The 16,068-nt window shown below is 45.9% G+C and overlaps 1 protein-coding gene across 1 annotated transcript in view; it reads right to left on the reverse strand.

Moving 5' to 3' along the window:
* Positions 1-16,068, reverse strand: part of CEP170B (centrosomal protein 170B) — a 59,207-nt gene that overhangs the window by 19,110 nt on the left and 24,029 nt on the right. Inside the window, exons 6-11 of the mRNA XM_009327581.1 lie at positions 11,338-11,439; positions 9,752-10,228; positions 5,815-6,581; positions 3,557-3,745; positions 3,274-3,362; positions 16-1,784 (exon numbers count right to left, since the gene is read on the reverse strand). Coding sequence (XP_009325856.1) covers positions 16-1,784; positions 3,274-3,362; positions 3,557-3,745; positions 5,815-6,581; positions 9,752-10,228; positions 11,338-11,439 — 3,393 coding nt within the window. The remainder of the gene's footprint in view (positions 1-15; positions 1,785-3,273; positions 3,363-3,556; positions 3,746-5,814; positions 6,582-9,751; positions 10,229-11,337; positions 11,440-16,068) is intronic.

The raw sequence follows: 16,068 nt of genomic DNA on the forward strand, positions 1-16,068 counted from the left end.
AGCACAAGCACTTACTGGACGAGGAAGAATACTTGACACTGCCTGAACGGGTCCGGCTGAAAGGCTGCTTCGTGGAAGCAGCGGCTGCCATTTTCTTTGCTGCAGCTCTAACCTCCGAAACACCCGTCTTCCGATAGGACTCCACACTCCGCCCCGAAAACCCCGACCTTGACTGCGCCGTCTCAGAGTCACTGGGCACTGTAAATGAACCTGCCCGTTTCCTAGGCATGGCAAGGATGTCCAGCCGGGAAAGCTTCTTCGTCTCCATGGACTGCTTGGGGCCCGGAGCGGTGGCTTCAGGGTTGGAGGCCGTTTTCTCAGTATCGACACATTCGTTGTCTGAAGCATCTCCCAGCCGGGCACGACGTAGCTTTGAGGCCCTCGTGGGCCGCGGGGTGGATAAACTGTTGGAGCGGGTAAGAACTTGCTGGATTTTCTGCACATTCGAGGTCATTTTGCTGTGGTCCTCCTTGGTGGCCTGAGTAAAAGGTTTTCTTCTGGGAACTGGCCGGGTTACTGAGTGCTCATGGTCAGACACGACCGCATCAGAGACGGGCAAGTAGGGCAGGCTCGAGCTTTTCTCGTCATCCGTGAAGTCAAGCGACCCTCGAGCCCCAGCGCTCCGCTTCATCTGGAAGCGTTTGGTGGCCTCTGCGCGGTTTGATGCCTCCGGTGCTTGCGTTTTCCGCTTCTCTGTCAGCCTGTCCCGAGCGCTGGGCTGTCCACACTGGTCCTGGATGGACGGCGTGGAGGAAGATTTCTCCTTCTGCAAGCTCGCAACCACTTTGCGTTTTGGGGTGCTCACTGGGACGTTCTTGCCGCTCACTAAGCTGACCGTGCTGGCGGTGTCCACGTCCGAGTCCCCTGACAAGGAGTCCTCCAGCTGACCAGCAGTTTCTGAGGGCTCCAACTGTTGGCTTTGACCAAGTAATTTGGCTTCCAGTGCTGCCAAGGCAGTTTCAGTATCCTTAAGGAGAAGATGAGTCTCCTGACCAAAGTCCATACGGGTTGACCGAACAGCCTCTAAATCTTTAAGCAGAGGGTGACTTGAAATATGCGGGAGTTTATTTTGAGGAACACCAGTGCTTGATTTATCTTTGGTAAAACTTTCCTGTCTAACAAAAGATGATGTTTCCTTTCCTGCCACGTTTTCCTCATCTTGAGGAAGACTCTGGTGAAGGGAAATAACCACTTTTCCTGCTGCATTAACGTAAGCGCTAACATCTTTGACCGGTGGCTTTCCAGGAACTGGTGTGCCAGCAGACTTGAAGGAAAACTCCTGATCCTTGCTGTCTTTGTCTGCTCGAGCATGGGACACACTCAGAGAGAGCTTCGAGGGAATCCCCACGTCGTTGCTGTCATCACCAATGTAGAATGAAGTAGAAACTGGCTCACTTACAGCTCTCACGTTTGACACCCGGGAGACTCCTGGCTGCCGGCTCTCTGATTTTGTTTCTTCCCCCATCTGCTCTAGCATTTTGTTGTTCTCTTTGTATTTCTTGCCTTTTTCCATGCTGAAGCCATCATCAGATCTGCTGGCATCACTGAGGCTATCTGGATCCAAGTCTTCTTGGATGAAGAGGCGGCTGCTGGGATCACCATAGGCTTCCACACAGTGGTCCTTCACGATGGTTCTCTTGGTAACCTCAGAATAGGACTCCTGGCAGACCAGGACCGTGGGCGTGGAGCCATCTGATTTATCGCTTGGTGGGAGTTGAGGAAGAAGGCGTCTTGTTCTCAAGGGCACAGCATTTTCTGGTTCCCCAGGTTTTGGGGCTACACCGCTTTCTGAAGAGAGTTAAGTGGACAAGAATCAACTGTTGCACAACTATATGACTTATTTATTTAGGGAGAGCTTGATCCTGCAAAGTGCAAGTCCACAAAAGCACCACAAGACACATGCTCAGAACTACACTTTTATGTAATATGAACTCCAATAGGGCCTGGCTGGTGCTCAGTCCCTCAGGTTTATCAATACAGACACTTAAGGTAAAATTGTACTTAACTCCTTTGCTGGATCAGAGTGCTCAACACCTTCCCTCTCTCAAGGTAGGATGTCGGATTCATTCTCCCATAATATACCTCTCAGTACAAGCACGCACTTTAGAGGGTAACGACATTGCTGGCATCAATCTACCATAAATCAGGCCACAGGAAGGAGATGAAAAGCAATCAGACAAATCACTGCAGTGATGCAGTGGTTTAAGTGCCATTCTATACAACATAGCCCATTTGACTAAATAGATGGTGTTTTTCACAGTACAAGTTCTTGTATGATCATATCCCACAGCAAAGTCTCAGAGAAAGACCCTATAACAATGAAGAGGCTCTGAATTAGAGCTCACTGCCCCAGCGTGGGTGGGCTTATCAGTATGGACACACTTCACAGAAAGGGCACTTTTATTTCTCCCATGCTGCTGGCGAGGACTTCATATCTGATACAGCCTTTAAATACCTGGATAACTGGTTATTTGACTATGGTAATATTTCAAACACTCTGGGAGTCAGGTTCTCACACAGTGTGAAAACAGTGGCAATGACCTCTGAAACAAAGCTTCCTTCTAATCTTTACTGAATCTACCTATAGCTGTTGATGGCATGAAGATAATGACAAATACTTCCAACTAAATAGTTGAAAACATTTACAAAAGCCAACAGAGCGTTCTTCTCCCTTTCTCACATACCAACAGGATCACGGGGTGTGTAAGCTGTCTTCCCAGTTACGATGGGAGCCTGATCTCCTGCTGCTCCCCTTCTCCCCTCCATACCCAGTTTCCTACACTGATCTCCACGCTTCAAACCTGCCACCCAACAGCAAACCCCAGCACAGCCTAAAATTCACAGCACAGCCAGACACAGGAGAAGCACACAAAAAAAGCACAAGTCAGCAATTAAGTCCAAGGCAGCTTGCAAAGGACTTTCATCTGGCATCATAAGGCAGTCTAAAGAATCACTACTCAGGACTAGTTAACACCCAAGGCCCTTATGATCTTTCTCCTTCCCAGGTGCCCTTTAGTCATGTCAAACATAACGTTTAAGCACTTCTTGGATGACTCTGAAATGCAAACCAGAGGCTCTCTCCATCTTTACTCCACTGGGAACAATTCACTCTGTCTTTCCCATCCCCAAATACATTAGCTAAACCAGAAAATAAGCCACAGCCAGATGCACAGAAGCCCTTAATTCCTGCTTTTCATATCATCCTGGCTTAGATTCAGCCACTTTCAAAATGTAATGTCGGGATGAAACTTACCTGCACCTCCATCACCCTGCCCAGAGACAGATCCAGAGTCAGAGTAACTGTCCGCAAGGCTCGCCCACCTAGATACCCACTTCTGACTCCCTTGAGATGCTGCAGACATCTACAACAAGGTGGGGAAGGCAGTGTCAGAAAGAGGGTTTGTAAACCAAATCCTAGCCACAAAATCTCTCCTCTCATACACACATCACTCAGTCTCCTCAAAATGGAAATCAATCTACACATCACATTTCCATCCAGACAGAAAACCCATCTACACCTCCACCATCCCAGCAAATCCACCTGGAGTGCCCGTACCTGCACATCAGCCTGAGACCCACTCACAGCTTTTGAGGCAAATGCCTGGAGCAAGGGTGACTTCTGGTTAGTGCCATTTTCACTGATTAGATGCTGATGAGAACCGGAGTCATCTTTTTCACCTTTAATTATTGGTCTAAAGGCTGAAGAGATTCTGGAAAATTCAGGCGACTCAAGAACACCAAAAACCTGAAATGGTGTTTGCATGGGAAAGATTAAAAACCAAGAAAACAGGAAAATATTAGCCCAAAATCCAAATCCACGAAGCATTAGTCACACACAAACTATGATCCCAAAGGGCCAGAAACACTTGCCAATGCTTCCATACAAACTAAGTAAATAATTTTCTTCTCTACTCCACAGTAGCAGCTTTAAATACACTTATTCATGGAATCCCACTCACGCCCACCTTTTCTCTCACACTCATTATTTCGGTGTGTTGCCTTTAACAGTAGTAACTTTCACTGAAAAGGAGTCCCTTTTCAGCCCTAAGAAATTTAGGATGAGTGTCAGGAAAGCTATTTACCAGCTAATTCACGGAGAATTAGAAAAAGCTGGGAAAGCTCCATCTCCAGGGTCTTTCACAGACTTTAGCAGCGAGTGGGCTGAGCAAAGCAGCCTTGCACTGCCACATGAGGACCTGGGAGAGGATGCACCTCAGAGACGGGAGAGTGTTTGAGCTAGCTGGCCAGATTCCCTCTGGAGATAAACAGGCTTTCCTAGGGGGGTGACCAAGATCCATGCCTCCTAAGGGCTTCTCTTCCCTGACTAGTAGTTCAGAGGAAGATGCCACCATGGATGGTACCTAGGCTGGGCAGATAGCCATAAAGTTCTCCACTCTCACTTCTATTAAAAAAAAGTGTGTGTGTGTGATGGTGGGGGAATAAAAAACAGAGTCACCTCAAAACCTCAGCAAGTCCAGAATTCATACCATCTTTCTTCCTGGACAGAAACACTGAGGTCCAGTTATTAGTTGTTTCCCAAGTGGCAGGTCTGCACTGCACCAAGCCTACAGCAGAGTCAGGAGCAGAACTTGGCCAGCTTGCCAGCCCAAGTCACACAGCTGCCAAGACTACTCCCCAGAAATAATTGTATTTTTGTGGCATTTTTCCTCATATTTCCCCACCAGAACAATTAACCATCTAATGTCAGGACTGGGGCCTTGCTGTGGCTTAAACACCTTGCCCTGAAAGTTTCCGATCACATTTCAAACAAGATGTAAGGAACAAGTGTAATAAACAAACAAGGGAAGCTAGATCCAGGCTCACACAACACTGTATACAAAGCTCTAAAGCCAGGTTCAATTAAGGCTTCCTTTAAACCTCACCATCCTCCTGCCTACACTTCACTAAAATCTTTATAGCAGCTTGCCAGTTTTGTTCTCATAATAGACCGCAGGTGAAAGTTAAACGTGAAAATCAGCCAAACTTTGGTTTGCCCCGCAGTTGCTTAGTTGGGTGGGGTTTTTTAAGCCTCTCCCTCATCTCTGGGGTTTTTGTTTTAGGCTATCACTCACTTTGCAAAATTCAAACAAGTACAGATCCATCTAGGATTGCCTCTGCCCTAGACCACACCCTTCACTATCTCAACTAGCTGCCACTTGCCCTGCCAGCAAGCACTCCCTTTCTAACTAGGCACAGACAAATACAGAACCACCTACCACTAAGGCTTGTGAAGGATCAAGAGCACCAGCCCTTGGCCTGCATTTCCTTTGGCCTACTACGGGATGCTGCATCAGTGATGGGCTGCAGCTCCCGTCTTCATAACAGCAGGCAGGAGGTGATGCAATGCCAGGCCAGAGGCTTGGAAGCAGTCCTAGAGAGCAGAGCTGCTCCCAGCCATGGCTCTCCACAGGATCAGCCTGATCGTTATTCTGTTGTTGCCTTTCCTCTAAACAGATGGCAAGCCCACTCTTGCACTTTTGCATCCAAATCCCATTTTGGAAGCAAGACAGCTCTTTGCTGTGGGCTTACCTTGCTTTCTTGCACTCTGTGGTTTTTTTTTTCCTCTGATTGTAATTTTGTTGTTTTGCTGGGGTTTTTTAAAGACCAGCCTCACAGTTTGTTGGGACCTAGCCTCAACACAGGTCACCCAGGATGATTTCCCACCCTTAACCATAAACCCCTGCTGCACCCAATTCAAAAGGGAGCAGTCCTTGACGGCAACAGCTAATGAAGTTAGGCCCTCCAGCACAAGGTGCAGAAACCTAAGCCTTCAGCCCTCAGCTCACTGGCCAGGCACAGAAAAGCAGCATTTACCTGATCTATCATTTTTCGTGCTTCCTCCACCTCTTTATCCTGCGACTCCGTCTCAATGGTGTATGTTCCCGTCTCGCTCACGCTGTCTTCCTCATCATTCCTCCTGCCCTGGGCAGACTTTACCTCCGGAGGTGGAGCAGAGGCAGGCTCTGGTTCTGATGATATAACCACGCGTGGAGCTACCGGCATGGGCAGAGGAGCTGGTTTCTCAGCGCTTGGCTTCCCAGACTGAGCAGTCTCCCGCAAGTACTCGGCCATAAAATCCTGAGCCATTTTAGACTTCCTCCCAACGCTCCCGTAAGTTTTGGCTGATGCTCTGGAAGCAGAGGAGGACGAAGAGCTGATCCGATCCTCCGTCTTCTCCCTCTTGAAGGAGCTAGTTCTTTGGGTCCCGGAGGAGCTGTTACTGGGTTTGCCCGCCTGGGCCCCGAGGTGGGACGGCGGCACCACATTTCCCAGCTTCTCTGCCGGCAATGCGTTCTTGCGCTTTTCAACCTTGGTCTTCAGCCCTGGTGGATCAGTGTCGCTCTGGGAGGAGTGAGCGCTGTGCGTGAAGGACTGTGATCGCTTCTTCCGCGGTGTGTCCTCGAAGAACTCGATGACAAAGGCCTGCTTGTTGTGAAGCATTTCATGGGGGTCACGCCTCATCTGGCGCTGCAGCCTGGTTTGCTCCGTCACACGTTCGCTGCCCGTTGTCGTCTCCTTCTCTGCCTTGGGCACCACGGGGTCTTCGGAGTCACTCTGTGTTCCGTCTTCATGCCTATTGCCTGGAAACAAGGTATGTAGATTTGACTTTCATATTCTCAGTTGCTGTGGCCCTGTCATTACCTCCCAGTTGAAATTTATCATTTCAGTTAAAACAAAAAAATCCTATAGGATTAAACAACTCCAAACACATCTGCTGTGGTAGAGGGACTGCATCCCATCAGAGGAAATAAAAGAGAAGGCAGCTGCCTCCTGACCCCACTTTTCACAACTGGTTGGCTATCAAGTTATTAAAAAACAATTCAAGAAATCATTTCAACCCCAAGGGTTTCTGATTTTGTAATGCTGATTGTTTTAGATACCTAATGTTTTGTTTCTTTCTTTTTTCCCATTTAAATAAAAATGATGACATTATTTTGCTATTCTGCCCAACTACTGTAGTCCAAAGATCACCTCATTAGGTTCTCTCTGTTACAGAGCAGAAATCTCTCTGCAGGATCAGTAAATAAATCCCGCACATTGCATCCCATGAAACCAAATCCCCACGATGAAAGACCAGATCAGTGTGTTTACGAGCGCATGCACCTCTGAGCACCCACGTTACCCGCCCTCTAAAAGGGGGAAATAAACCAGAGGCTAACAGAAAAGTGAATTTGCAGGATTCTTTCATCTTCCTGAAGATTTAAAGAATCACACCACGACACCCCCATGAGTTACACCATCCTATCACCAGCCAAGCAAAGGTTAAATCATTACTTAGAGTTCACTAAGCTTAAAGTAAGTTTATAATTATTTTCACTTATGTTAGCAACAACCATCTTTACAACCTTCTCTATGTATCAGTGATGCCTGCCCCTCAGCACCTTAGTTCAGGACTCTCAGAAAGTAAAAGTAAAACAAAAAGTTAAAAGTAAAACAAAAAACAAACCTTTTTTTGGAGAAGGAAACGGGTGTGAAGGCACACAACACGATTCAGTCAACGACCAGGAACCTGTCATCGGGAGAACGGGGAAAGAGGTCTCTGCGCTCTAGACTGTAATATGCAGCAAGATATACTGGCTAAAATACCATGTGTTTGAAAGGAAAACTGCTCAAACCTACTTTGCAAGTTCTCCAGACACATGGATGAAGACCATTTATTACCTCGAGTTAGCTGTGAAAGATTAGAATTTAATGCAAGATCCATTCAACCCAGGAGTCAGTCCTCTGAAGAGTTTCCTAACACCCTCATGAAGGAAGCCAGCAAACTTTGCATTGTGCCCTGCGGGCTGACAAGCTTCATCCTTGGAAGGGAAAGTTCTTAAATTAAAAGGTCTTGGCTAAGAACTCTGCTGAATGCAAAATGGTGAGGACACAAGGAAAAACAGCCACCGTGCCCATGGATGCCCCAGCAGAACACCATGCACGTCCCCTCAAGCTGCTAAGACCTGAACTCTCTAGTCTTGATACCAGGCTTTACGTTCACCACATTGTTCCTGAAAGTGAACAAATGTTACTAATGAACCCCGACGGTGGGCGCCTCTGATCCTGAAGACCCAAACCTGGTAGGCAGCCAGCGGTAGCCTCCAAGACATCTTCAAAATTAGCCCTGCCAGAAGAACATGTTACACAGCTATCGCAAATGACACCCTGTCCTCTGCCAAAGCAGAGGTGGATAAACTCCTCAGGCCAACACCACTGTATGTTTTAATCAAATGTCCAAAGAGTTCATTTCTTGACATGCAAATTATGTATTAAATTACCGCAACTTCTTTCCATGCCTTATGAACTGTAAAGAGGCAAGTGCAGTCAGTCTAGTATTCTTGTGCATTGCTCAGGAAAATCCTAGGATGAGCAGCAGCTGCCTAACTCTCTAGTTTTCTCCAAGAGGAAAGAGCAAAACTACTGAAGCACATTTCTATCCCTGACAATGTTCTCCAGCAAGTCAACAAAATCCAATATCACAATAACAAAAAACCCCAACCCAAACCCCAAAACCCTCCATCACACAGTCACAGCAGACTGAAAATAAGACCCTAAATAATCAGGCAGGGCACCTCAACACTGTCGCTTATTGGGAAGAACTAGAAACAAGCAATGGCAACAAAACAGTCCAATTTCCACGCCATGCCAAACTGCATGTGAGACCTTTTTGACCGTAGGGGCTTCTCAAAAAACTGTAGACAAAACAGCAAGTTGGAGGTGTAATAGGTAAAACTCTTCATATTATGAGGAGGTTTTTTCCAACAAGGACCAAGCAAATACTCCTTTAAGGGAAAACAAGGTATTGCTCTCATTTAAGAAGGACCTCAAGCACAAGTAGGTCTGGTAACCTTCACTATGACTTCATCAGTTAAAGTTGCAGTTCAAAACGATAGCTTTTCCAGAGGCCTGCAAAGGTAGTGAGAATGCAGGAATTGGTGGTCTCCTCCTCCTAGCTGTTCAGTGCATGGCCCAAGAGAGACATCCAAGCAAGCCCAAATCTTGCAAAATACATTCAAAGTCACATGAGAATCATGTGAGTCCCACCAGCTGCACTAAGAACAGGGCTCCAAACTACACTTCAGACCTTAGAAAATCCCCAAAGAATTCCTCACAGTGACAGACGTAACAGGACACAAGTCCATGAAACCTGAAGTTTTTGAACACAGCAGGATTTCAGAGAAGCTTTAGTTTAAGAGGGGAAACCTTCTTCTACAAGCACAAGAACTTCCTCCATTGGTGATCATGCACATCTCAACTCTATCACCAGTCGCTGTGTCAGGACCTGTGGTCATCTGACCAAGTGGCTCTGCTCGTTACAGCCATCAGGATGATCACACTTAGCCTCTTCTGGACTACAGCTAAAAAGAAAAGTCATTCCTTCAGCTAGGAGAAGCCAAGAGAAGAAAATCCACTGAAATACCTGTGTTTATCAGCCTGCCTGACCACATGGAAATTATTTTAAACATTTAAAAATCAAAATCCTTTTTCCAATCACTGTTACTGCTGAGCTGGCGTTATAGATGTAGAGGAACCAGATTAGAGTGTCCCCAGGCCAGCATCACACATGACTTCAGGGCCATGTGAAGAGCCTGCTAGCCAGATTCAAAACCATTAACAGTTAATAAAAAAATATTCTTCATCTTGTAAATCTGGAGCAGAGATAATTAAGTCCAGTTTTCCTCGACAGGAGAAGGGTTTTTCCCCTTTATTATGCTGCATTTGAGTGGCCAACAGAGAACTATGTCCACGTGACAAGACATTCACTCACCTTTAAGTGTCCTCACATGAACCGGCAGGTCACTCTTTGTACTATACACATCATCTCCTGGAGACTGCCGTCTCATCAAGCTTGGGTCATTGTGGACAAGCCAGTCAGCCACTTTGCTCTCCGCTGACATCACTTCTGTATGAGCTGGTTCCTTACTATACGGTCTTCTCTGTCTGAGAGAAAATTTAGTTACGTGGTCTTTTATCTTTATTTTACCGGGAGTACCATCATCAAATTCAATGGTGAAAGAGGCATGACTCTGTACAACGGGGGCTACTACAGCATCAACATCCTTTGTTGGGATCTCATGGACCTGTGTCTCTGGAGATTTTGATGGCTGCTGAAATTCTTTAGTTGGAATCTCAAAGTAACTCGGCTCTCTCCGGAAGGCAAACACAGACTGTTCTTGGGCATCTCTATAAGCAGAAATATTACCATTCAGTTCCTCTTCATGTTGTGTTATCTCTTTTGATCTTTCTACAAAAGGGAAAAAAAAGACAGACAAGAAAACCTTAAATTCACAAACATTAGCTGAAATGGATTAAAGAAAAAATACAAGTTCTGGTTTAGATAGCTTTGTACTCTGGCCTTATCACTGAAATCAGTGCTCACTGCACTGCTGCGGTCTGAGCAACATTTGCTATATTCACTTTGTCCTTTCTTCCATTGCTCCCCAAAGAGAGAGCTGAGCACACACACATGCACCGTTGTATGTTTTGGCAGAACCTAGGCGGTTGGTGACATTTTAAGGTTTCTGTATGCCTGGGCTGACTGTTTCACTTTGCTGAATTCACTCACATGCACACCTACTCGTCTTTCTACAGTTCAAAGGAAAAGCTTGAGTGTGCAAAGCTAATCACAGGTATGTTTTTGCTGGATCAACACCTAATTCTGTAACACCACCAGGAATAAAATGACAATTTTTCAGTAGTACCCAAACTTCTTGGCTAGGTGTAACTTTATTTCAGCCTCTTAGGAGGGCTGCTAATCACAACCCCTCTCTGCTAGAGGAGATACACTGGCTGTGCATCGAAATAAAAAACTTCTTTGTGCAGTAAAGCGTATGCTTGATAGAAACATCAGGTTTACTGCACAAGTAAAAAAAGATGTGTCTTCCATGCATAGAGATTCACAACAACAGGAGTGGCAAGACTAAATGGATTCCAAGGATGATGAGGTGAGAAACAGATTGCTTCCACATCAAACAAATCCAGTCAATGCATCAGCTCTTAAAGTGCCTCTTAGATAGGAAACTCCTGGGAGTCACAATGGATGGTTTATTCAGGTGGGCTGCATATGATCAGATACAGCACTGCTGTTTAACTAGGTCTCAAAACAAGCTTAGCAAGGCCTTCCTCATACATACTGAACTATTCCACAACTGCCATTTCTAACATTCAAATATTTTAGGGGAAACATTTTAGTTTTCCCTTATTCTGGTTTCATTAGCAGGAATCTACATATAGGAATGTGCAAATACAAGTACAAAAAAAAGTGGTAATTAAAGGCTTCACACAGTAAAGATCAAAAAAAGTGCAGAAATTTTGTTCCCCCCATCTTCTCCTACCCCAAATCACCTCCATTACCTGAGTAATGTTCCTCTTGCCTTCTGTCCTCCTTGTTACTTGCATCATCTTCCCCCCACCAGGAGGGCTGCCCATAAAGAGGGGTGCGGTAAGTACTGGTCTCTAGGAAGAGGATAAGCAAATACTTTTACACAGAAAATATCAATTTACCAGGTTCACAGAAGTCAACCACGTGCCAAAAAGGGAAAAATAGCAGGGTCGGGTGAGATCATGTACCTGTTACAGTGCAGTTATAACAACAGCAAATTATACATAATAATGAGTATGTTCAGACTTTTCCTCCCCCCTCCCCCCCCCCTTTTTCCTTTTTTACATTCTGCTGCAAGATGGTGACTCTACCTCCCTTTGCTGTCTTTCATAGCTGCATTTCCCAAACACTGGCTCTTCTGCCTCTCTAGCCTTATTAGTCACACGAAGTGGAAGATTTTTGGCAGGACAGCCTGCAAAACACCAACCACAAAATTGTCTGCAACTCACCCACAATTCAGGTGAAAATCGGACTTTTGTCCTGATCCTAACTGGGAAGACTTTAGCTCTGCCCTTTCTTGCCCCACCATGCACTCGGATGTTGTGAGGCCAGGCCAGGCATTTTTTCCAACTATTCACCACTCCCACTCTAAGTGACACACATCCCACAACAGGAAATTCTTGAAGCGTTACAAATTTAGGGAAAATGGTAAAACCATCTCCTTACACATACATAATGAAGTAAACTCTTCATCTCAAAAGCTTAAAGTAAACCAAGTAGATTCCAGAGTCACTGCAGGACAGAGGTTTTTCTCATGGAGAAGCTTCCCCTGGAAGAGCCAGACTTTTATCATTTTCTCTGCTCAAAGATCACTCACTGAAAGATCAGGGCTTAGTTGCAAAAACTGGTACCCAAAGGAGCTGATCCACTGCTTCTCGTTTTGTCTCCCACAAAACAAGATTGTCTTTTGGCCGTGCCTTGGGCTGCTGCTGTTTATGCAACAAGTAAAAAGAATACACCTCAATTTACCTGTGGTACAGTTATTCTTATTATGTTTTTATAATAGTTTGAGAGAAGCAAATAAAGTAGCTTTTGTTCCTTCATCTAGACGTGATAGAGACACAAGGATAGGTCAGGGGCCAAGGTTAAGCTCCAGCTTTGCTAGCTGCTTCTGCCTCTACCCGTAACAGCCATCAGCACAGGCTTTACCAGCCACGTCCTAAACCCTGGCTCCAGCCACAGAGCCATAGCCGGGCTTCTACCACCAGCTGCTGCTCGCTCAGCTTGTGGTTTTAAAACCACACACTGCTCTGTGTAAAACAGCCCTCAAACAGCCCTGCAATTTTGCATTCCCTACTTTAATAGGGACATGACAGAAAGTAGTCGTTAGCATAAGGGAAGTTGGGAAAGGAAGGGGAATTAAATAATTCGAAGAAAAAAAGAAGGCTGATTTTATGCTACTTCAGATGTTTTTTTTTCTAGAATAGTTCGAGATATATAAGCTCATACACTGACAGTCCACAGGCAAAAATTTTGCTTTACAGATGCAGCCCACAGGCCCTTTTCAAGAGATCTTCTTCATGTTTCAAGATTAACCGTGCTGCCTCCCTTCACACTGGGGATCAAAAGAGGCTGAAAGTATTACTCTCCTTTCTGCCTAGAGTGCGTGGAAGATAAACTGTGTTGCTATTATGTAGGCGGCCTTTGAAAGTTCAAAGGCAGAAGCATTTCTCACCATGAATAAATTGGAATTGCCAAGCAATACCTTTCATAACTGAGGATGGGTAAACCACTCGAGGGAGAGGAGAAGGGGAAAAAAAAAAAAGACAAGACTTATTCACAAGCTTGTCAATGTAGGGTTTTGTAGCCCAAATGTAGGGTTTGGTCTCTGCTAGGCTGAGACCTTCTGTCACACAGCCTAGCAGAAACCTACCACTCTCTCTTCATGCTCTGGCTTGCCCACTAGACCCTCGCCCCAACCACGCAGGATCTGCTCAACCAATGTCAGGCACTTCTTTTGGGCACACAGTGCAATGGATTATCACCCTCTGAAGTGCAGTATTGATCTTAGGGTTGATGGCCAAGAGGCAGTCAGCGCTGGGAGAAGGAGAACAACGCTTTGTGTGATGGACAAATCCACTAACAACAGCCAGCTACCTCTGGGGTAACTCATGCCTAAAGGTCAATGGGGCACAGTGAAGGGCTCAACCCTGAAGAAATAAATGAGATTTTGGATACTTGTCTCAGATTAATATGATCAATTCTGAAAGTTCATCAGTGGTTTATTTTAAGTTGCTGGTGGAACACATCCTGAGCATACTACCCTACAGATGAAATGCAAAGACCATCTCACAACTGCCTCTTGCACAAGCAACATCATTCCCAAGCATGGGTGCTGTTACTGTTTGCACCTTGCAAGGAGTTGCCTCATTACAGCTCATCTCTCCAGCACATCCCAGCTCCTCAGAGGATCCCAAAGGCCCCCTAGTCTAGAAAATTCTAGTTATCTGTTCCAAGAAAATTTTGTTTCCAAAGGGACAGAAGTGAGCTAAGAGAGCTCACATCCATCCTACAGGACAGACTTCTGCTGGACAGAAGCTGCTCCAGCCCCAAGATCTGTGTCTGATCTGTGTACTGGACACAGGAGCTACTGCCTTTGTCCCCCAGGAGCTTTTCTGCTACAGTGAAAAGGCAGCGAGTCAACATTGGTTAGACTTTTCTGCTGATGGGGAACTTTGGGATTACAATGAAAGCTGAAGGGAAAAAAAAGGATTTATAAAGAATAATAAGCCGGTTCCTCTGCCTTCTCAAATTTCCCCGTCTACCCTAAAGAGCCCTAATAGATGCTTGGAAATTCCCCAAATTCCCCCTCTGACAAAAGCTAGCACAAAGCCAAAACACCAGGGCACGTCAAGGAGCACCTACAGAGAGCGCATCAGGTTGGGCAGTGCACCAACCTGGGGCCACCAGGGTGGGAGCCGCTCCGTTGCACTCACTGCATTGCGGCAGAAGGTCCCTCCTGCCCCCCTGGGGCATGACACAGAGCTCGTGGCCCCACCTGCAACACTCTGTTACAGCGCGTGTAACACATCTGGTTATTTCTGTGGGGTTTTTTTCCATTCCTTCCCTCTCCCAGCCTCCACAATAAACTGGAACGTCATTCTAAAGACTGCAAAAAGCACAGATGGAAAGTTGAGGAGTCAGTATCTTGCTATTTGGCGACAGTTTCAATATTTTAAGAACAACTAATGTTTCCACTTAGCCTTTACATTAACTTGCATTTTGAATAACATTATCAAGTGACACAGACACCCTCATTCTCAGCTACTGCTGAAAGTGGCCAGATCCTGACCTAGAGTAAAATTTCCCTGACTTCATAAAAGCTACATGAATTTGCTGTCCTGTTCATGTCAGAAGCTTCTGTCCCTTCTAATTTGCCAGCACAACTGACCTGACGCCTCTCCCGGCTCCAGCTCTAACACAACAATGTTGTATAAAAAGGGAAGGGAAAAAAAAAAGGCGCAATAGGAAGGCAGCTAAACTAGATGGCTGTGACAGAAGCAGGCCAAGGAGCAGCTACATATGCAGTTGTGCCAGGGGGACTTTGCTCTTCGCCAGCTAGGATGCATTTTGGGTAGCAACCTCAACCTGAACCTGCAGCATCCAGAGCAGAGCATCTGCCTGTGTCCCAAGACAGGCATACCACCCTGAAGCCACCACCTGTCTGTTATATTTTAGTGTAAGATGGAAGCTCTTGCAAGAGCAGAGAGACTCGGGGCTTGCCTGAGTCAGCGGTGAAGCGAGGAACACCAATGAAAACTAACTGCTCAGTCATTTTAATGACATGGGACTTCCTCCAGTTGACGGCAGCCAGTTACCACTTCTCTCCACTCCATGCCAGGCTGCCCAGATGGTGCCAATTCATTTAGACATATCTCTTGGCTCATCAATTCAGGCAGACAGCCCAAAAACCACCCCTTTAGATAACTGAACTGAGGTCAGCACAAGCATTCAGCCAGATAAATACTGAGCTACCCGTGACAGTGTAATACAGGGAAGACCACTGACACACACATGTTCTGCTCCTGGATTTCAGTCTTTGGGGCAGTCACTCAAAAGAAAAAATGAAGGCTGTCTTAGCGCAGAACAAGGGAGGTCCATTTGTTTATCAAGTCTGACAAGAACGTGGTCTGTTCAATTAATACAGAACTACTGACCACCTGAAGGACAGGCACCACAACGAGAGAAAAGGAGACGTGTTACAAAGGATGTATTTATGGAGAAATGAATCACACAGAACAACACTAGGGCAGGACCAAAAATATAGTCCAGGTGATGAAAGGGAAAGGAGAAAGCCTGTGTTAATGCTGCTTTCTATCAGCAAGCGGGCGGAAGAGCTTTCATGACAAGCACACAGTTCCCACCAGCGAGGGGTCTAATTTCCCTTGAAGGCATCCCCTGTGGTCAGGACAGAACTGAGGGCTGCGCTTCGCCCAGGTCCTCGCAAAGCTTCAAACCGTCACGACAGAGAGATGGACAGCAACTGCAAATTTCTTTGCTGACAGAAGCACATGCAGCTTTGAAGCTGTCTACAGCAAGTCATAACAAAAGCATGAGAAATCCAGCCTGCTTTAAGCCAAACTGGTTTTGATTCATTATTAATAACAATAATGTCCATCTTCAGAAGATGCAGAGTAGGCTTCTTATGGCAGAGGCCTTGGGGGGGGGGGGAAGGGAGGAGGTGGCGTTAAACTTTTAAAATT

Source organism: Pygoscelis adeliae, unplaced genomic scaffold, assembly GCF_000699105.1.
Source record: "Pygoscelis adeliae isolate BGI_AS28 unplaced genomic scaffold, ASM69910v1 Scaffold130, whole genome shotgun sequence".
Taxonomy (NCBI): Eukaryota; Metazoa; Chordata; class Aves; order Sphenisciformes; family Spheniscidae; genus Pygoscelis; species Pygoscelis adeliae.